The sequence below is a fragment of the Camarhynchus parvulus genome, chromosome 7, assembly GCF_901933205.1.
Source record: "Camarhynchus parvulus chromosome 7, STF_HiC, whole genome shotgun sequence".
Taxonomy (NCBI): Eukaryota; Metazoa; Chordata; class Aves; order Passeriformes; family Thraupidae; genus Camarhynchus; species Camarhynchus parvulus.
Window position 1 is genome coordinate 18,891,667 of NC_044577.1, and position 21,789 is coordinate 18,913,455.

At 38.0% G+C, this 21,789-nt stretch overlaps 2 protein-coding genes across 6 annotated transcripts; one reads left to right on the forward strand and one right to left on the reverse strand.

Moving 5' to 3' along the window:
- Positions 1 to 313: 313 nt before the first annotated feature.
- G6PC2 (glucose-6-phosphatase catalytic subunit 2) lies at positions 314 to 9,673 on the reverse strand. 2 transcript variants are annotated; one of them, XM_030952494.1, is made up of 6 exons: positions 7,504 to 7,817; positions 7,164 to 7,237; positions 6,722 to 6,831; positions 3,569 to 3,680; positions 2,631 to 2,746; positions 314 to 1,387 (listed from the first exon to the last, which is right to left on the reverse strand). In XM_030952494.1, the coding sequence occupies exons 2-6, from the start codon at positions 7,211 to 7,213 to the stop codon at positions 876 to 878; spliced, it is 900 nt and encodes a 299-aa protein (XP_030808354.1). In that variant the 5' UTR covers positions 7,214 to 7,237; positions 7,504 to 7,817; the 3' UTR covers positions 314 to 875. The 2 variants fall into 2 exon arrangements, with proteins under 2 accessions (XP_030808354.1, XP_030808353.1); XM_030952493.1 differs by lacking the exon at positions 7,504 to 7,817 and adding an exon at positions 9,662 to 9,673 and having other exon boundaries at positions 876 to 1,387; positions 7,164 to 7,381.
- Positions 9,674 to 14,204: 4,531 nt separating this feature from the next.
- Positions 14,205 to 19,129, forward strand: SPC25 (SPC25 component of NDC80 kinetochore complex). Of its 4 annotated transcripts, none has more exons than XM_030952779.1 (7): positions 14,205 to 14,258; positions 14,561 to 14,729; positions 14,818 to 14,883; positions 15,674 to 15,820; positions 15,970 to 16,074; positions 16,380 to 16,478; positions 17,424 to 19,126. In XM_030952779.1, the coding sequence occupies exons 2-7, from the start codon at positions 14,576 to 14,578 to the stop codon at positions 17,555 to 17,557; spliced, it is 705 nt and encodes a 234-aa protein (XP_030808639.1). In that variant the 5' UTR covers positions 14,205 to 14,258; positions 14,561 to 14,575; the 3' UTR covers positions 17,558 to 19,126. The 4 variants fall into 4 exon arrangements, with proteins under 4 accessions (XP_030808639.1, XP_030808638.1, XP_030808641.1 ...); XM_030952778.1 differs by lacking the exon at positions 14,205 to 14,258 and adding an exon at positions 14,266 to 14,450 and having other exon boundaries at positions 17,424 to 19,129; XM_030952781.1 differs by lacking the exon at positions 14,205 to 14,258 and adding an exon at positions 14,283 to 14,401.
- The last annotated feature ends 2,660 nt before the right edge of the window (positions 19,130 to 21,789 follow it).

The window sequence follows — 21,789 nt, forward strand, 5'->3', positions numbered from 1 at the left end:
GCTAACAGTGATTCAGGCTTGTGACTGTTGATCTGAGAGAATTAGCAGGGAATTAACTTTGCAATACAGGAGCATGAACAACATTCTTGAGGTCATATACTGAGATAATTTCATTATTGACACATTTTTTCATTTGTTGCTCTGTGTAGATGTACAGAAACCAAAGAGTTTTTACACCATATTTAAGCATTTTCCCTATCAAAGTTGTGATCTGTATCATTCATGACCCATGTGACCCCTTCCAAAAAGTAAAAATGACAAAAACCACACAGTAATGCAAAAATATATTGTACAGAGTCCAACGGAAATACACTTTTTTTTCCTCATCTGACTTAATCAGAAGCTGGTTTGCTCAGGAAGCTCAATAAATTAAATCTAAAGCCTTGTTTATAACTATGCTGGCCTTTTTCACAGTGCCTGGGTACAGCCATACAGTAGGTGGTGCGATACTGTCACACCATTATGTAGCAGTATAACACACAGTATCTATTTATAAAAAATGAAACATTGAGTATCACTATGTACAGCTGATGCTTGAAGCATTATCTAGCTAGAGATGGACAGAACTAGAAGACCACCATATAGCTAAATAAAGATGGTTGGTTGTACTTTAAAACTTCATTATGACCCAGAGTATTGGGCCATTTCTAACCATACTGCAGTGCGCTTGCAATATTTCTAGGAATAAAATCAGCCACTAATATTTCTCAAGTGCTTGAATGTACTGATTTTGGATGTACTGGTTACTTACCAGGAACACATCATAGATGCAGTGGCATCCCCTTGGTTTAAATGAATTAGCAAAACTGCCTTTGCAGAGGGTTCTCAAACAGTTCACATCCATCCCCACATTGCTAACCATTTTGAAACTTTACCTAATTAAGTTTCTTTTCAGTTGTCCTCATTAATGAGTGGACACAGTATGGAACCAAGGCAACTACAGTCAGAGGCATAGCTGCGCTCTTACAGAAAGAGAGAATGTAGAACAAATACTCAGTATGAGTAGGTATCTTAACAAAATTATACAGCTGCAGAGTAGCTAAAGAAGCAGCTATACACAATATGCGGAAACTTATCTTGCAGCTATTTTTACCCTTGCAGCTCGTGATGAACATTTCAGAATTAATTCCAAGACCTAAACCAAAGAGTGCACCTAAATTCCTCACCAGTCCAGCAAATGGAGTTGTGTCAATGTTTATCCAGTCTGGGTTGGCACACCACTTCTTGGCCTTTGGAACGGACCATAGCAAGTCAATATCAAGAAGCTTGAGGGACAGATAAAAGCCAAGGGCAAAGAGGAAAAGAAACAAGTTTGTCTTGATGTACATTCTCAAGCTTGCTGTCTGAATAGCAGGGGTATGCTCAAATGCTTCTGCCACAAGAATGCCTGTGGATTAGAAACTCAGTGTTATAGGGAACAACACACTTGTACTTTGAAAAGCATTTTCTACAGTGTCCCTACAGAATTTGACTTTTAAAGACAGAAGAATATATCTATGTAATAAATACCTACATGTGTGTCTATATATATATATATATATATATATATATATATATATTTATACACACACATATACACACACAATTTACCCCTTTTGCAGTACATTACAAAACCTTTCCTCCCACTCAAAACTGCTGCTTTGGAAAAAAAAAAAAAACTAAAAACCAAGCACTACATGGTTTTGATATGAGGCATACCTTAAAGCCTGACTGCATCTCCCAGATGACAACCTATCAAATATTAGATGTAAACTGGAACATTCCTTTTCCAAAAGAGTCCCTCACTCAAAGACTGGCTCCAGCAATGCAGAATTCAACACCAGTTCCCGCACAGGCTTTGAGTGTTGAAGGAAAAGACACAGAACACACTTATCTTCTCTTGTACTCATTTTATCCTGGTTGTGAAGAGGGAAAGCTGTTAGCCAGGGCTGCCCAGGCTGCTTTCATGAAAGAGAACATGAGCAGGAAGCCCCTGCTCAAAGCACTGGTCACCCTCCTTAAAATCATATAGATACCAGAGATAACTGCTTATAGTTTGCACTCCCTGAATACCAATTTATAATATGCTTAAGTAACTCTGGAAAATGTACTTTAGCATCTTAAATCACCCAGGGGAGTTTGTCCTGCTATTTACATTTTTTTTCCATTTTGCCCCAGGTCTCTGTGTTTGTCCACATTGCACACATGCTGTTTTGCACCTGGACGCCATTTGAAGTGACACAAATAACTTCCTCCTGAGAGGAAAGGTCAGAGCCATGGAGCAGCAATTTCCTCTCTGATGTCTTCCACAGTTAAAGATCAGATGCAGGCAGTACAAAGCAGTCAGAGCTAGTCTGACTGCAGTCTAGCAGTGGGACACAATACAGGGCAGTGGGACACAATACAGTCAGCATCAACTGGCATGTGGACAAGGGCTGACTCCCTCACTGTGAATTACACAGGCAACAGGTACATTCTACCTCACAAATTTTACCTTTGGACTAAAATCAAATCCCTGATTTTCCAGAGAGTGGAGAGCATCACCAGGGCTGCAAGACGAGTCCAACTACTAAAAATCTCTTGTCTTCTTTCATATTTTAAAAAAATAATTGCATATAGGTTAAAAAGGAAAGAAAAAATAGCAGCATTACCGGCAAATACTCCAAGAACAACTTGATGAGGGAAATGTGTTGCTATGAATACTCTTGAGATGCACACACTGATCTGGATAATCCAAAAAATACTCCAGAGGAATGACCATGTTAGTCTAAGAGGGAAAAGGAAGATGCTTAAAAATTAAAACAAGATATTTCATCTACTTATTTACCCCAGGACCCATCATGTAAGGCTCATGCTTTTACAAGCACAGGTAACTAAGTAGAGTAGTTTAGAATCAGATGATTAAAAACTGGAAGTCAGTACTAAAACATTATCAAAGCAGTTATAGGAACAGATCTCAGAAGTTTCAGGTCCAAGACACCTCTGTGGTTTAAGTGAGGAAAGTCATCAATGGCTGATTAAATTAGGACTAATACCTTAAATATATCATCATGAAGTCATAGCTATATGCAAAACTCAATTACTTCGTGACAAAATTTACGGAGTCTGAAAACAACCTTGCAGCCTTAGAAAGAACAGCCACCAAAGCAATTGCAGGACTTCCCCACAGAACTGAGCAACACATTTTGTCACATTATGTGCACTTGCTTTAAAAAGGGTGAAGGATAACCATCAAAGCAGTAAATTTGTGTACTAACCAAAAAAATCCAATACATAGTGACAATTATAGAATTAAAAATTTCCACCACTGAAGATTTAGGACTGATTCAGAGATATTTTATGCAATGTCTGTCAGTTGAATGTCTGTAATTGTATGCAATGTCTGTAAATAAATATCAGACTATACAAACAGATAAATCCTCTTAATATACTTTTTTTTCAGCTGAAGCAGACTATAATAAAGGGTTGTTGGTTTTTTCAAAATAGACCAAACTGTGAATATTTGTTTAAATTTTGTCCACTAAAAACATAGCATATATTTAAAGAAATATCTGAATATAATGAGTTGGAATCATGGAAAGACACTGACCTGTGAAGGGTAACAGCTGATTTATCTTTCCATCTAACTGTGTAGCTAAGTGCTGCTGTGACCATTATGTACCAAACGCAGGATGATCCCATGGCATGTCCAGATGGGCTTCCTAGTAAAAACAAAAAGGAAATATTCAACTCAAGAATGAAGACTGTGATATCTGTCATACAGAAAATGTCTACTGGTAGTTACTCAGGCATCTAATAATTTAGAAGGAAAATGGCTAAGAAAGCTGAAACTGCTTCTCAAAAGTTAGTTTTTACCATAAGAATTTTTCAGAAGGCTCATCTATAGAGAATCCATAATACTTGTCTGAAATAAAAAAGGTAGTAGCTTATTCATTTTATATTGGTGTGAGTTGGAATCTTGATAGAAAAACATATTATTTCCCCATTACTTGGATTAAAAATTTTAAAAAGCACGTAGGGCTGTCTTAGAGCTGTAGCATGGAATGTAGAAATCATGTATGAGGATCACATAAAAGAAGTTTTGAATGAGCCTCCTCATAATTAACAGGAGCAAGAGAAATTTAGCTCTTTGTAACATTCTAAACTAAAGGATGAGTATAACTTTAGATAGCACTTCTGAGCTGCTTTTTATCTCCTTCTGCAATTACCATGGTGTTAACAATTGTTAGCTGTGTCTCATTAGCAATATTACAATGCAGGTAATGAACATTTTGAGTAGTTTTGTAATAATTTTAGAAATGCATCTGAAACACAGAAAAAAATGTGTCTTTATGCTTTACCTTGATTAATTTTATAAATTTTAAGGTGCTGTAAAATATCAACCAGATTAAAAGCAGGTTGTCAATGAAACTGGCACATGATATGATGCTCTAATTGCTGTACCCACAGGTACAGCACACAGTAGTCCACCTACAGCAGTCTATAACAGGGAACACTCTCTCATGTAGAGAACAACAGTGATTTCTTTTTAGTCCAGGTATATGTGTAATTTGTTTTAATTTAAAAAGTAAAATCTCAATTTTACTGAAAGCAATATGAAACCACAGAGAAGTTCCTACAACTGTGAAAATCACCATAAAACAAGGTATGATGACAAGATGCAAGGGAAGTGATTCATAAAATTACTCTGTCACTTCTTTTCTCATGTTCACCAGATTTACATTCAACAAATCAAAATAGGGAAAGAAAAAATTAGGTCATTGGAATCTGTAAATCTGGGACCTTTACATCTTGGCTTTCTGTGAAGACAAAGAAGGGACAGGGTTATTTCACTATCAGAATAAATAATTTTGGCTCAAGAATGTGTTATGAGCCAGCACTATCTAATAGTGTGTGAAGTAAAAGAATATTTCAGTGAAGTAGCAAAGCAGAAATGTCTGACAGGACAAGCACGATTTCTGACTCCCTGAATTCATTTTGCTATTCTGCTTGGTAGTACATTTAGAGTCACTCTACCAGTTCTTTTGTTAATTTCTATCAGATATGCACTCCTAAACCTCACAATGGAACAAATGTCACTGATGAGGAAACAGTAACATTGTATGTCAGCAGTGGAAAAGCTTCTCTTTGTTGACATCGAGGAAAATGCCATCTAGGAATAATATTTCATAGCTTATCTGCAAATTACCTACTCAAAACAGCATAAATTCTACCTTAAGGTTTATATTCTTTAAGTTTTACAAATATTAGAAAACAAATGGCTGGCGGGTTTTAGTTCAGTTAATTCCAGAAATGCAAACCAAATTCAGGTCCTAAACTGTTTGCCATGTAGGCATATGAAGAGTTTCCTCAGCTTTCCCTTTTGCTGAGACATGGAGTTTGGGGTTCAGGCTATCCTAGCAGTATTTGGAGCTGCTTTTCTCATGTCTGTGGCTGCTTCTCTAATCTTTTAATATAGATTGCTATTTTAAAAGTGTGTGAAGTACCACGTAAGCTCATACAATGATTGTGTGCATGTAACACCTGCACTGACTGTGCCTCTTCTTGCTAATGAGAAACAGGTCAGTGACAGTCTTAATGGTCCCGTGTAAGTCTGGAGGTGGGAAAAAATGTGGCCATTATAAGTGCAAGGAAGGAATCAATAAGACAGTTGTACCCACTGGACAGAAATAGGAATGACCTTTCAGAAAGACAGCAACAAGAAGAAATGCCTTCTGGTTCAATGAACCAAAATGAAACACTGACTGTCTCCTGAGCCAGGGCTCGGATCTACACAGCACTGATTGGGCTCAGTTCTGAAGGCTTTTGAGAAGATCTGAAGGCTTCAATACTTTGTGTTAGGTCTCAAATGAAGTAACTTGAAAGAGACTGCAGACATAAAGACCAGGCATTATTAAACCCTGCCTCATGCAAAGGTTTAAGTTTCTTGCTCACAATTACAATGGGATGTTATGCAGGGTACTGTTAACAAAATACAGCTATGCAAACTTTTTAAAAGCTTCTAGTGGCATTGACATCATTTCCACAGTCAGTATTTTCTTGCACAACAAATTAAACTCAATTCACTTATATCAATGCAAGTTCATCTTATTGCATATATTAGGGTTGCACAAGTTCATTTAGCTTCATTAGTATTGCATTTGATTTCCACAGAGAAGATAATGAGATATAAAAAGTGAAAATATATTGAAAAAGTACATTTAAAAAATAATTTTTCCCCATATATTTGTACACATACTCCCACACACACATTCAGTGCCAGTGTCTGGTTCTGGTTCTTTTCCCCTTGTGATACATTATGTAATCGATTATGGAGACTACTTACTCTGTTATTTACTCTGAATCATCTACTTAGTTTATGGGGTTTGAATATTTGTTGCAACAGCAAACAAGCCCTCAAACTCAACAGCCCTGGGCTCTGTCTTGGAACCCATTAAAAATGTATTTCACAAGTTTTGTGACAATTTCTTTCCAATACCCCAGTTCATTCTAGTAGTAGTTATTTTTAAAGCAAGTCCCCCTCCCTTGCATCTTTTAAAAGCAATGAAGGAAATACTCTCATCATACAGCAAATACCTACCTATTGTATTTCTTCCTTTTCCTCTACTTGTTTTTTGTGTGCTATTTTATACATGAGCTCTGAGATTTCTGAATCATATAAGACCTTCCTAAGTCACATTCTCTCCCCCTTGAAGCGGCTATCCCTATCAAATATACCAAGAAAATCTGCAACATTTCTTACCTGGTCCAGTTTCACATGTTATAGGAAACTGTTCAAGGCATGGGCTTGACTGATTAGGATAAATCATTGTTTCTTGCACCCACCAGTAAGGCCGATGGCCAAATAAAATCCTGACCCAAAAAAAAAAAAAAAAAAAAAAAAGGAAGAAATTAAATGATTTTTTTTACATAAGAAGGCCTCAGCAAAGCATGATAAATAATCTTACAAAGAATATGAAGAGCTATATTTGCAAAGCTATTCTATAATAGTTCTACAGGTTCTTCTCATCTTATTACAAGGTTGTTTCAAACATATCCTAAATATCTTAATTGTGAATTCCTATTTTATAATTACCAGGGAAAAATCTACTAGTACATTATTCACAGAAAGTTTTCTAAACTTGAGGTACATATAGTAACTATTATTAAAAATACCAAATTTTAAAACAAATCCAACTTCTTACCATTTAAATATGAGGTTGAACCAGTCACCAATGACAGCCACCCATATCATTTTAGTACCAACCACTTGGTTGAGCTGAAACCAAAGAGGAAAATAAATTGAAAATATATTCCGAGGATCACCAACATGTGACATAAAATTAAGGAAATCCTGGTAAGCCCTGTAGTCCCTCTGTAAATGCTGAATTATAAGCACTCCATTGCTGTGAAGGAGATCCATCTTAATGGATTAAACTATACTTGAAATATAGTAAAGTTCCTTTAATCTTAAGTTTCTAGTGACAGAGAATGAGAATCATGGAGGGGAGCTATTAAAAAGTGAGAGAAGGTGATTAACGTTGCCTTTATATTATATTGGTGTGGTGTACCCAGCCATTCCTGAAACACGTGGCTCCAAATCTCTGGGAAAGCATATGAGTCTGCTAGCACTGGAAAGGTTTTTTGTTTGCAAATTTTAATTGTAGGAAGCTAAGTGAAGTACATGTGAGTACATGCTGAGCAGCAGCAAATTGTGGGGAAAGTTTTGTGGAAACAAAATGTGTGACTTGTGCAATCCTTTGTAGGAACAGCTGGAACATGTTTGCTTAAACTTTTTCACAGTTCATTTCTCAGTAGGATGGACATCTTACTAATGTGTGTACTTCATTAAGTGTTGCCTGTATAAAGGATAAAAAGAATACACAAATTACTGATCTTCACAGAACTGTCACTGAAGCTGTACATTTCACTTTGAAACAGAACTTGGCTATAACTAATACTTTGCACAACACATTTTTTCAGTCAGGGAAAATGCAACCAGCATCCCTATATCAACCATGCTGTCGAGCTCTAGATTTATTTTTAAAGCAACAATATTCTTAAAATACCGAAAAACAATTGTTTCCTTCCTACAAGAGGCCGGTTAATCCAGGCCCAATGCAGATGATGCTCAGTCTCTGGGTCATCTTTCGGTACTGCCATTCTTGGGCATTGCCTACACGAGGCCAGTCCTGCGCCCTCTGCCAGGAGGAGCTGCAGCCCCCCCCTCCTGCTGCCCAGCCTGACAGAAGTGAGACCTGCTGTACAAACCAGAGCAAGGCTGGGAACAGATCATCAGGAGAATTTCCCTGAACTATTCCCAAGTGAAGCACAGCAGTTCTCCAGAGCCAACAGCCAAGAGCAAACAGAGTCTGCCACACTGCAGGAGTTTGATTTCAGCAGACAATATATTAGCATATCAGATTTATCAATATTAGTACTAACTGTGGCATAAAATATTATGTTCATCTGAGGTGGCTTCATGAAAAGAACTTTTTCTACAAGAGATTAAATGGATAATAAAAGCCTGATGATACCAACTTCTGATATCATCAGAGGAAAACTTCAAGCTCTTTATAAGGCTCTAATATTCTGATATAGTCATATCTTATACCAAATTATTATCTGTGTATCTGAAACAGTGTGAGTCAGAAGACAAAAGCAGCTCTATATATGGACTGCACACTTCCCTAATACTCTTTCCATGCACTTCAAGCTAAACTGCACAAGCTGTGGAGACAAAGATATGAACCACTTAACTGTTTTTGCTGAAGAGGGGCTTAATGGCTTAAGAGGACTTCATGATGTGTGGTCAGGGAAGTCACATGGAAACACTAAGTAGATTCAACAAATAAGGCGTGACAATTAAATGGACGTAGAAGATTTCTCTTCCTAACACAATCTCACATTTACTTTAACTACTCCCATTTACTTTAGCTAATAATACCCTGGTTTCAGAAATTTTTTAGCAGATTTAAATCCTGTATGTTTATTGATACCAATTGCATTAAGCCATATAGAAAACCTTAACATTAAAAGTTTCAATGTGCTACTTCTAAATAAGTACAATATTTTTCTATACACTGACCGAATTATTCACTTTAACTAGTGGTATCTGATTTCAAGAGAAACCCTTCCAGATTCAAAATTTCAGGATATTAAAAAAGAAAAATTCCTAGATTTTTAGCTGAAAATATTTGAGGATGTTTGTTTCTTGCTAAGTTGTATACCTTTACTATTTTCCAGAGTGTGCAGCAAGGGAACTGTCATAGAAATGAATGGATGGAATTAATTTTCTCTCTCCCAGTACTTCCCCAAGACCATACTTGTTTAGAAATCTCTCTCTAATAATTCTTTATACCTTATTGCTAAAGAAGATGTTATTTTGCTACATTAGCATTGCATACAAGCAAAAGTATCTTGCTTTTAAAGATAAGTAAGACTTACTATAACAATAAAAAAATCACTCTTTTAGACATGTCTGGGTTTAGTATGCAGAAATGCAGAAAATCTGAGGTCTTCCTCTGTTTTTCAATCTAGTTCAGCAAGAACAGTTAGCTTCAAACATGAGTGCAAATGCCAAGTCAGTTGGCAGCTGAATAACAGACATCTTACTTCTAGTACTGGGTTGAAAGAGTAACAATTATAATGAAGTTAAGTCTAAATAACTATTGTTCTATTAGGAAAAAATACTTTGCAGTACATTACTTTCCATCAAATACAATTTAATGTCCTTAGGAGAGTCTACCAAGCAATAAAATATTACATTTTACAGTCCCTCTTTAATGGCACCACTGTTAGTCAGTGGTATCCAAAAAACTGCCTCTGACACAGGATGTGCAGAAGCATTGCAATAATTGCAATGACTTTTTGCATGTTTGCTTTATTTATAAATTCAAACCCACTCACCCATATTATCTATGCACTAGGACAGTGATGCATCTGCTCAGGCTGAACTCTTCAGGCACACTTTGGCTGTCCAGAAACTTTGTAAATTTAATGTTTGAAGATATGTCTTGGCAATGTTTCAGTAAAGTAACCTCTTTTAGTATAAATGCTGAAGACCTCTTGATATTAACTTTCAGGATTTTGCTGCTGATTCTTATGCTTAGATAGAGAAAGATAAGCACCTTAGACATAATAAAGACTAACAGCAAGAGAAAAGGTTTTCATTTTCTCCTATGTTCTTTCTGAGTCTTTTAGAAGCTCCTACATCCTCACCTTAGAGATACCAGAGGAGTCATGTTTATAAAGGATGTTTAAAAAACCTCAACAAATCCACAATCTACCAAACAGACACCACGGAAGTTTTGGAACAGGTGTGTTTCTGTGGGAGAGGCAGTTCCCACTGTGCCTGGAATCAGCCATGATCCTGCTCCATCCAAGAGGAAATCAATAACTAACATGCTGGTAATCTCTTGTCCTGCCGGTCATGTTACACAACCAATACAAGTCTGAGACACTGAAGACCTTCCAAGCTCTAATAACCAACAAAGATGGTGAAATACAACTTGAAATGCTATATTTAATAACATGTTTGACAAAGGAGAAACACTTCCTCAATAGACCTTTCCTCACTCCTCTATGCAAAGCACTGCAAAAAGCTTCTGTAATCCCTCTAGTGCTTCAAACTCACTCAAAATAAAACTATTTGCTGTATTTTAGTATGGGGAATTGCAGGGAAACCTAACGATCTATACAAAATGGTCAGAATGTGTCGGCAATTAGGTTTTTAAATTGAAGCTTTCTCTTGTTTTGATATTGGAGAGCCAAGGATTGGCCTTCACATAAATTAGTTCTTAGCTCAAAGCAAAAACCTTTCAAATGCTATCTGTTAATATATTTTTAAATTTATTGATAATGTCTTGATTTACTGTGTTTTCCAAGACACACAAAACCAAAGACTTCATATATACACACACATTAAATGTAAAAGCAAGAGTCATGCTGATGATCCACTGAAGGGAGGATAAAATGTTTACAGCTGCCTTGCACCTCCATATTAGAGCAAATATTACGTAAGAGTCAACAGATGCTTTTAAGTAAATGTTTGCAAGGCATGGAAAAGCCACCAAAGCAAACATTTTTTGAAACACTGTTAATGGAGGCCTATGTAATGGACCTAACTTTCTGGTACATTATGCTTAGTTAATTGAACAATAACATGAATTTCCACACCAGTATTTCCATTGACCCTGGACCAACTACAAGGATTAACAAGCAATTTGCTAAGTTCACCAGGAGACACTCTATACAACAGCTGACAGGTATTTTCTCAGGTGTGAATGTTTTCCAAGTGGAACACTGAAAAGATATACCTTAATTTTTGAATTAGGAAGAGAAGAATATTTCAAGAAGCTTGTGCTCTCTCATTTTTTACTTTCTTTGTTATCCCATGTCCTCAAGCATTCCTCATTGGACTCAGGCTTTTTTTAAGTTGAGCTGACCAATAGAGGTTTAGCAACAGTTAACATGACCCAATCTCCTTCTCTTCACTCTGCCACCTTAATCTGATCTTTCCTAGTTAGAACAGTCATTACTCTTTGCTATAAAGTTAACAATGCAAGCACACAAAGCCGACGAAACTAATCTGTGCATTATAACAATAACCAGACCTGCCAGACCTTAATATTTGTTTACATTACTAATGTAAATTAGTATGTAATTAGATTTCATTGTGTTTATAAGTGCAACAGTATAAATTATAGAAACAATGCATGGAATACAATTCTGGCATGCCTATGAAAAAGTCACATCTAAGAAATTTTACTTATTTTAAGTATGAAGAACTACCTTTTTGAAATTAGAAGCAACCTAGAGAGGATAAAATTCCTTCAAGTTCAATGAACTGCAAGCAGAAATGGAACTGAACCCATTAGGGTAACAATCTCCAACTCATTTTTCATTTTTTCAATTCCCTTTCCAATAAGATTCCTGTCTTACTGTCACTCTCTAATCCCTGAAACTAGCCTGCTCTAACTCTTAAAACTAGCCCTATGCCAAGCATAGCCCAGGCAGTCAGAAACCTGCCACAAGAAGTAGCTGAGTCAGTTTATTAGGACCAGCTTGTCAATTCTGTGCTCCTTTAGAATGTCCTCATAAGCTGCAGTAGCTCTCCAATCCTGAGCTAGACTTTTCAGCTGCCTCTTAACCCAGCACTGGAACTGCCCAGGATGGACTTTCTGTTACCAATAAAATAAAGCAGCAGATTTTTGTTGGCGGCATTCTGCCCTTCAGTCTGACTGCAGGGAACTGTCACCCCATATGTGACTGCTGCTGAACCCCTTGGAAGCTTGAGTTTAACCAAGTAGCCTGGGCCTAAAAGGACACCTATGAAGAGCTGGAAAAGGCAGAAATAGCACAATTAATGGTCTCCAGCCAAGCTCATAGTGTTAAAAATAGGGTAAATCATTGTTGAAACATTTTTCCATCCATGACTACTCCATGGCTTGCTAGGACAGACATTTAGAAAACAACAATTCAGAACAATTGTCTGGGCTAGAGTTATGGTGGGTTGGCTGCCTGCATTTCTGTCTATGGAGCCTCTTGAATCAGACCCAGAAGAGGAATGAAGAAGCATCTGACCTGCACTAGTTCGGGGTATGAGGCCACATTCCTGTTTGTAGCTGGCAAAACCCATCAGCTTGAACTGAAAATTAGGACTTGCCAAAATCACCGTGCTTCCCTGAAACACACACTTGGTAAACTGATGGTGGACAGTAGTGGGAAAGGTTGAAGAAGTTATAGTACAGTTCATGTCTCTCAAAACCTCTAAATTAATAAGAAAAGAGATAAATTAAGGTATGGATTCTGCCAGTAAATGTCACAGGCATTTAGTCTTTGGTGGGTGAAAGTGTAAAACAAAGGAATAGGACCAATGAGTCTAGAGAAGCTTCACTGATGAAGAAAAGACACCTAATATTTTTGAGCTAGTGCCAGCTACTGCGGGGTGAACCCATTATCTGTGTTATCCAGCTGTAGAACTCACCAAAAGATTATGGATGAGAAAACAGGACTTGTTTGAATTAGTTTAACTTGTATTTACAAAACTCCAGGTAGTGGGAAAATTGTGTATTCAGAAAGTTATGAGCACAAATAATAAAGGCTAATAATGTCAGGAGCAACACTGAAATCTCATATTAACAGCATGCACTTGGCTAGGCAAGAAATGTTCCTAAATAAAAAAAGCCATAAGGTATAGGTCCATAGTGCCCAAATTCATACGTGGCTAGTAATCATCCTTGGACCAGCCCAACTTCAGTACATTTAAGTGTGAAGCAGGTAAGAAACAGGGGTTTATTATCTTTAGGAACAATGCTGAGGAAACTGAAATCTGGAGAACAGTGTGTCCAAGTTAAACAAGACAGGAATACAGTGGGGTAAAAGTGTTTATACAAGAAGTTTGTAGAAGAGTAATGGAACTAATGGTTGGTGGTCCCAGCTCAGACTTTACAAAGCATTGCACAGGTGGAAGATAGTAATTAGTACTTTTAGACAGCAATCCTCAAAGCCATGCTAAATATACATTATTTTGGGATTACCTAAAAGGCACTGGCATTAACCCAAATTAGGAGTAATTAATTAGCTATGGTAAAAAAACTATTAAAAGTAGTTTCATAATAAACTGAAAGCTGCTACCTTGGATCACAAACTAGTGCTTATCGAGAGCTAAAAGGGAATATAAACAACTGGAGAAAACCCAGTCACATTGTCATAAAGAGCAAACTCACTTTGACAGACATTTATGGCAAATGTTTGGCTGGGTACAGGCAACTGTATGGTGGTTTTGTTCGCACCAAAAGGACTGCAATTATCCCTGCAGGTCATTCTCTCGGCGGCACGAGCTTCATCCACGTTCTTTAGAGAATTCAAGCCGGGCGAATTAAAAGGCTATTGGGGAACAAAATTTAAGACCGGTTACTGTAAGTGTGTTCCACGAGTAAACCAGACACGGGGAACAAGCTGTGGCTTCAGAGGAGCGTAAATGAGCCGCGCTGCTTGTTCACCACTGAACAGACTGCCTCCGCCACCGGCCCTGCAGGCAGCCGACTCAGACAACGCACCCCAAGCAGCAATCCCGACGGAAAGGGGCGGCACTCCCGGCTGCCGCCCCTCAGAGCACCGCCCCGCCGGCCCGCCCCGCCATGGCGGCCGCGCCCCTCACGCTGGCCACGCCTCGCGCTCGTTACCGCAGCAACGGCCGGTGGGCCGGGCTCAGCCAATCAGCGGCGCGCTTGCTGCGGGGCGGGCGGGAGCGGCCGTTGGCGGCGGGAAGCGGCGCGGCGCGCGGCGCGGACGCGGTGGGTGCCGGCCGGGGCCGGGGGGCGGTGAGGGGCGGCGGAGGAACCTCTCCTAGCGCGGGAGCCGAGCGCCGGGAGAGTGCCGAGGGAAACGCGGCTCCCACTGAGCCGATGGTGACCACAAAAACAACTTGCGCGAAGAGGTTTGAACAACAAGGCGGGGCGGTAGAAGCAGCCCCGAGCGTTCGTGGTGTGAGTTAGCCGTGCCGTGAGTGAGTGAGCCGCGCTGCGAGTTACCCGTGCTGGGTTAGCCGTGCTGCCATTGCCTCCCGTGCCCTGACGCTTCGTCTGTTCCCGCACAGGGCTGGTACAGCGCTATGGGTAATGCACCGGCGGAAGATGAAGTAACACTCTTTGAAAGAGATATGAAAGAGTTTTGGAGCCAGTTTAAAATCAGTTATGGCACTGAACAGAACAATCAGACTTCAGCGCTGAGAGATTTGTGCAAGGAGACTTTAGAAGCTCTTGCAGGTACAAAGGCCCTACGCTCCTGTTAACTCTGCTTTTTGCAAGTTGTCATGAAACTTCTTCAGATAACAGAAGTAACTTTCCCTTACAGAGAAATGGTCCAAGAAGCTGAAAGAAGAGGACGTGATGATTGACAAAATTCACGAGTATAACAATGGTACAGTTATTTATTGTGTCCAACCTTTATAAAATTAACGTAATACAGCTGAATAGTATGTGTAACTATACGTTTGAAAAGGTAAGTAATAACATCAGAATGAAGACAGAATTAAACCCAAACATAATGGGTTGGTTACAATATAAATTTACAATGTAAATTTCAAGTCAAAAGCAATTTGTTGAAAAACTTCCTTGATGATGCAAAAATATGTTTTCTGTATAAAGCATAAGTATTTAAAACAATAATGTCAGAATTTTTTGACTGCAGTTGGAAAATGAAATTAAATTGCTTAGTAAAGCTAATTATTGTGAAGTTATTTATGTATTTTCCATATTAGGAAGAGAATACTGTCAGCTCATCAGTCTAGGGTTAACTTGGCTGAATTTTGTAAATTTCAGAATATCAGGTAAGAATGATTGCAACTCCTATAAGTCAGTGTTTCCATTCTTGGCTTTCTGTCATTACCTGTGGGCAGGAGCCACCATCTTCATGCTTTGAATGAAGTGTTGAAGTGTTGAAGTATGTAGTGCTGGCACCAGAAACAAATTTCATCTCATTAAAGTATCTGAGCAGCTGCATACTTTGTAGCTTCTCTTTGGAATAACTTTCACTTTAAAGTTTCCATTTGATGCTCTTGGTATGGTTAAGCTGACTTCTCTCTGCAGCTATGGTAGCATGCATTCCACTGTGTTTTATTAATATAAATAATTTCAAACTACTTAAGTTTTAAATAGCAGGGGCGTACTTAATCAACTGTATATGTTCATATTTTCTTGCCTCCTTTCAGAGATTCTCCAGCAGAGCAAATACATAGCAGAAAAGGAAGAGCAGTTGACAGAAATAAAATCAAAGCTAAATCAAGAACAAGAGCAGCAGAAGAACTTGACTGACAGCATCCAAGAGCTTAAACAAGAGTTGATGAGGAAAATGGAAAGTAAGTAAGAAAAGGATAATAAGTAAATTTTTGTAATTGAAGGAGGGGTTGTTTTTAACACTTGCTCTTTGTGGCTTTTCTGCTGTTCTAGATGTTTTTTTATGTGCTTGTTTTGCCTTTGATACTTACAATGGACTTTTAAATTCTAGTAAAATCTTCTAAAAATAAAGCTGCCAAGGAGAAACTGGAACAAGTGAGCAAGATTAAAACATTGTTTAAAGAGCATCTTGCATTGGAGATGCGTAGAATTCCAGGTAGGTTTCTGTAGCTTCCATAGTTTCTGTGTGCACTGATACAGTGTGGTTCATGTTGGATTGTGCAGTGAAGAGCACAAAGCTTACACACTTCATCAGTTGGATTAGCCAGCTACTACATTTGTCCCTCAAATGGCAAAATATGTTAAAATGTGTTTGTCTTGCAAAGAGGCCAGGGTTGCTTAATTTGTCAGTGTTCTAAGAATATTAATTAAAACTAACTTTGTATTGTGATTTTTAATCATCATTGTGACTCTGCAGCAGAGGTTAATGGTGTTAATTACTTCTGTTTGTGTTCATTTTAGAAGAGCAATTACAGTTTATATTCAGACACATTGACCACAAAGATCCTGATAAGCCATACGTGTGTACCCTTTCCATAAATGAACAAGGGGACTATGAAGGTATGTGAATTTTGAATACTTAGAGGACTGAATCTGACACCTCTGTTTGAAAAAAGGAGAGGAGTAAAGTGCAGTTTAATTGTGATCCTTTATCTTCCAATTGCCAAATAAAAAATCTTGCAGTGGTAATATTGTTTCTTTAATTATGTGTGTCTTGTTAACTTACATGAAAATAGGACTGCTTATATTCACTGCCCTCCATTTGTGGAGATGCTATTTACTTTGTATCAAGCAAAGCAAGAGAAAGGACCACATACAGAGATGAGGATGCTTCATTTGTAGTTTGTTTCTGCTGCAGTTTCTGCCTGTATATGCTCACAGGCATATTTCAACTTGTTCAGAAGCCTAAAGGCAGAAAAAGGGTGACATAGGTGAAAGAATAAAACTTGAAATCCAGCATTGCCCTTCTGTAAGGGCACAGCCTTTTGGATCTCAAAGCTGGTTTGGCTATATGGCTCTTACTCCATTTATGGAATTTGAGTGCTGGATAGCTTCTAGACAGATGCTACTGGGGCTCTGCCATGCCTCTGGGTATGAACAGAACAGATTTCTGGTTTTACTAATTCAGATCTAAACTGTTGAAGTTAAAAGTCTGTCATATGCTGGGCTACATCAGTTTACAATCTGCTTGCCTGCAGAGCAACATCATGGCTTAGGAGTGTGTTTCAGTTTTTGAGTAGGCTATGGATTCCTGGGAATTGCTGTAACAACTCAGGCAGGAGCACAGCACTGAGTGGGAGGTCAGTAAATCAAAAAAACCTGTTAAGTTCTTTGGGGCTTTCTCTTTGCTGAAGGAAAATGAGGCTTCTCCAAAATAATGCAGGTGGAAGTGAAAACATAAAAAGATAACAAACTACATTAATATTTCATAGGTGCAGGAAAACACTGGTATGGATTTATTCTTTTAATAGTAGTCTAATCTTTTGCAAATTTGTGTCATTCTAGTGACTTCCTGTACTCCTCCTCTGGACTGTATTGCAGAGTTACAGCTTAAACTGAGAGAAACTAACAATTTTTCTGCATTTGTTGCCAACATCAGAAAAGCTTTCACTGCTTTGTCATATAAACAGTCTGCATGAAACTGGTTTGTACCTCTCGTTCTGGATGTAGAGCACTCTTACTCCCTTCCTGTTGGTGAAATGGTGTATTTATCAATGTTTGACTGCTAATTTCTAAATAAAGATAATGAAAGCAGTATTTTAATCTGCTGTTATCTGGACACATTTTGAATCATTCTTTGAGCATCGGTATCACCAACTACTGCCTTAACTGAATGTCTCTGGACATGTAAATTTTGATCCATTACATGCATTAATGATGCAATGGTTTGTATTTAGCTGCCCCAGGGAGATAATCAAACTAAAGTACCTTCTGTAGTTTGTGTATCTTTTCCAAAAGCCTTGATGTCTCTCTAAAGTTTTTGCATAGTTGAAATAGGTCTGAAACCTATTAAAAAAGTGTGCTGAAGCTTAGCACTTATTTCAGTTACTTGTGTCATAGGTCATTGTCTTGACTTTTACCTTAACTTGTACTCTACAGTGTTAGCATTTCTATTCATGCATCTAAATTGTTGTTTTTCTTCTGGTCTGTTAAACTTTGTCATTGGAAATCTTTTGACATGGCAAAGCCTGAAGTATAATGTATTAAAGTATGAAATACAGTGGTGACAGATAAATCATGTGTGCATTTTTCATCTTATCAAGAAGACTATTACTACCACAATGCTCAGCTTTGATTGAAAATATTCTTTTTCTATCCTGTAAACTGTTTTCGTTTTTACAGAAATATTTAAAAGGACTGTTGCAACAAGAAGGAAAATGCTTCATTTGATAATACACCATAGTTGAAATAAAGACTTGACTAGGTTCAGTCCTAGAAATTCTAGTGAATCAAAAACTAATATGTACAACCTAGTCATTTAGGCATGTTTAAATATGGTGATCAGATCTTACCTGATCTGATCAGATATTCTTAGTACAGTTGGGAATATTTCCCAGTCATATGTGAACTGTATTTTAAATAATTTGATTTGTCTGAACTTAACCATATAGCTTGATGAGTGCACCACAGACTACACCCTCATCTTCTAGGATCACAACTTAACAAAAAAAAGTAAAAGACATAATCTTCCATTTCTTCTTCTCTATAGGGCATAATTTGATGTTTTCTAAGTAGTGCATCATTTTCCTTGGTGTGCCTTATTGATTTTTTTCTTGTGTTACAGCCAGTTATACACAAAGAACAGTAAGAAAGGTAAAGGTGCCAATTGATTACACTGCAATTTTGGAACAGAATAGCAGCAGAGAATTACTAAGTATTACTATAGTGACATCTCAAATAAAACAAATCCTCAGTTTCTGCTTTGTGTCCTCTCTCAGGACAAACCCTGTGTCCTCTCTGAGAATTCTGTAACTGGCAATGGTACAAAAAGACGAGGGATTGGAGCCTGACTTCAGGGTCTCATTGTTCATTAGTGGATTTGCTTCCTTTTCAATCAGATTAACAGGATTTAAGTTGCAGGTACTTCTCAGGAAGTATGCTGTGCATGTACCATTTTGTCTTGTCTACTGTATCAATAAACTGCATTTATTCAGTACCTTGAAATTGTCTAAATTAGTTTTGTCATTGTAATATGGTAACATTGCTGTGAACTCACTTGTGATTTATAACTTTTTAAAAGGCTTGTGGAACTTGACATAACAAAGATATGCACACATAAATCAGTCCCACAGGCACATTAAGGGTATGTATTTCAACTGTGTGAATAAGCTATACTAAATGATTGTGGTATTGGTCTTACCTTTTTGAAAGCAATAGTTGCAATTTAGTTATATGAGGCATTACTGCTAAAACAGGATTGTATGCCTGAAGGGCTGGGAGGAATGGCTCTGATTGCCAGACAGTGGCACTCCATTCTTTTTATCCATATTATCCCTAATTACTTTGACAGCTCTATACACAGAGAACCCTTTAGAGTCTTGAGCTTATTTATAAGTTGTTGTAGCAGAAGCAGAGGCAATGAAGCCTGATTTCCTACAGATCTGTGGGTTTGTCCTTGAACAGTGCCATTCTCTTCACTGTGATATTCAGCTCTTCTTTACACTCTAAGGATCAGAGCCATAGAACCACTCCTGAGTTATGCCATTTGGCTCCTGCTTTGCTGCTGCTGAAGCTGCAGGACACCAGTTGCAGCCTGCCTACTCTTTGTCCAGTGCATTCATCTGTGGTACTCCTCTGTACCTGACTGCTAACTTTAAGTACATTATAAGGACAGGGATAACTGCCACACAATCTTCTTTTCAAATTTGGACTAACTGAGCAACACATTCAAAAGTTGCTGGGGAGACTGACAGAAGCTACAAATAGTGTTTAGTCATGCAAGTGTGTGGTGGTTTTTCATACGACGTTTTTATAGATACACATAAGTAGTTATGCACTGAAATGATTAATTGAAATAAGATACAATTAGCTTCAGTGTGATTTTCTTCCTCTTCAGTCACAGCATGTTAAACAATGCAAATTGCTACTGACTCACCTGTTTTGTGACTGATGGATAACTCTCTATGTGGAAACATGCTCTTTGACTGACTTGCACTAGCTACTGTATCATGGGCTCAATTCTTCATTATCCATTATCTTCTACACCACAGCTTCAGCTGGAATAACTGGCTGGGCAGAGAAACAGGTCTGTTAGAACACCAGCAATATATCACTATTTTGATTTAGAAGCATGCTACACTTCATACTGATGGCAATTGCAATCACCATAAAGGAATCCAGGCTTTTAAGAGAAGACTGCATACATTAACCTTTTGGCTAAGTGAGGAATGGGTCGAAGTGATAGGTGACTTCGTGGGTGGTTTACTAGCTAAGTTACAGCACAATACATTAATGTAAATGCTTACCTCATAGGCAAACAACTAATACTTATCTTCCCATAAAAGCTAATGAGAGAATTTTGCTAAACTCCATGTATGACACAACCTTATAATGGAAAGACAATGCAGCAAATTGATAATTTTATTTTTTTAGTATTGTATTAGCATGACTTACTGGCCTGTATTTTCCTGCACTTATTGCAAAGGCAGATAAGCCATCTGATAAACTCATGTTTCTAAAGGAAAGAGGAAAATCCTCTTCTGGCATGCAATTCTCAATGCTGCCAACTGCAACTCTGCAGCAATTACCCATCTTTTTAGGCTCCAGCTGTCTCTAATGTTAGTCCACAGTTACTGACAGTCTGCTTGGGAGTGTAGTACACTGGGGATCACCTTTACTAAATGTTGTGCTAATGGCATCCCATTGAATCAAAATATGAAATCCACAATCAATGTGGATGCAATTTACACAAGAAAACTGGTTTACTGCTCCCAACTGCTCCTGCTGTTTCCCTTTGCTGTTAGCAACCCATTCTTCTTCTCCCAGATAATACAGTTAGCAGTCTGTAATAGTTACCTGTCAAATCTTACAGAGGAGTTCTTCTGTGCAAAACAGCTGCTGTGTTTGTGCTGGATGCTTGGACAAGTTGCAAGAGTAGTGCAGACCATCACAGCTTAATTATACATAATCTCAATGGTTCACATGCTCCTTAACAAAAAGCCTTAGAAAAAATGAGATTCAGTTAGTAGGAAATTGGTATTAAAGTGGAACAGTTATTAAAAAAAAATCTTGTGAAAAGGCTGTTTCTAATCTGGACAGCAGTCCTGGCTGTTACTTACATCCACCCAGTCCAGGTGGTGCCACAACTTGGGTCATCACTTCCTCAACATCGCTGAAGGACCAAATGTTGGACCTGTAAGTGAGCTAGACTATTTACATGCAAATCCTTTCTGGAACTGAAATATGATTACACTGCCCCATAAAGTAACAGCTATGGGCAGTGATCTCACTTGGGAGATAGTTCTGTGAGAAACCACATGTAAAAATGAGAACTAAATGCTTTGGATGAATTAAGTTTAAATTAAGCCTAAATGAGGGACTAAACAAAAGTAACTATGAAATAGCAAGCCTTTCTGGTAGGAAGCAGCTCTTTCAAAGACACCTTAGGAGACCCAACAGTAATTATAATTACCATTACTGTGAATTAAAAGGTGAGGTTATCTTCATCATAGGCTCAGAAATAGGACATAAAATTGCTACTTAGATTAATGTGAGAAAGCTGACGCAAGTTTAATTAAGGAAGGATCACATTTCATCTTTGGGTTTCAGGACTTTTTGTGAGGGGAGATTGCAAAAAATTGATGTAAATAGGCAAGAAATATGGCAGTTGTGCAGGAATTTTCCTTGGTTGTTCTGGAAAACTGAGAAATAA

What these genes read in the sequence shown, in the direction of transcription:
- G6PC2 (XM_030952493.1), bottom strand. An exon ending in AACATGTGAAACTGGACCAG is followed by an intron (nt 3,681 to 6,721) that starts GTAAGAAATGTT and finishes TGTTTTTACTAG; the next exon opens with GAAGCCCATCTGGACATGCC. An exon ending in TGTTCTTGGAGTATTTGCCG is followed by an intron (nt 1,388 to 2,630) that starts GTAATGCTGCTA and finishes TCTAATCCACAG; the next exon opens with GCATTCTTGTGGCAGAAGCA.
- SPC25 (XM_030952778.1), top strand. Translation starts at nt 14,370, where the DNA reads ATGGTGACCACAAAAACAACTTGCGCGAAGAGGTTTGAACAACAAGGC. An exon ending in GACTTTAGAAGCTCTTGCAG is followed by an intron (nt 14,730 to 14,817) that starts GTACAAAGGCCC and finishes TTTCCCTTACAG; the next exon opens with AGAAATGGTCCAAGAAGCTG. An exon ending in GGAGATGCGTAGAATTCCAG is followed by an intron (nt 16,075 to 16,379) that starts GTAGGTTTCTGT and finishes TGTTCATTTTAG; the next exon opens with AAGAGCAATTACAGTTTATA.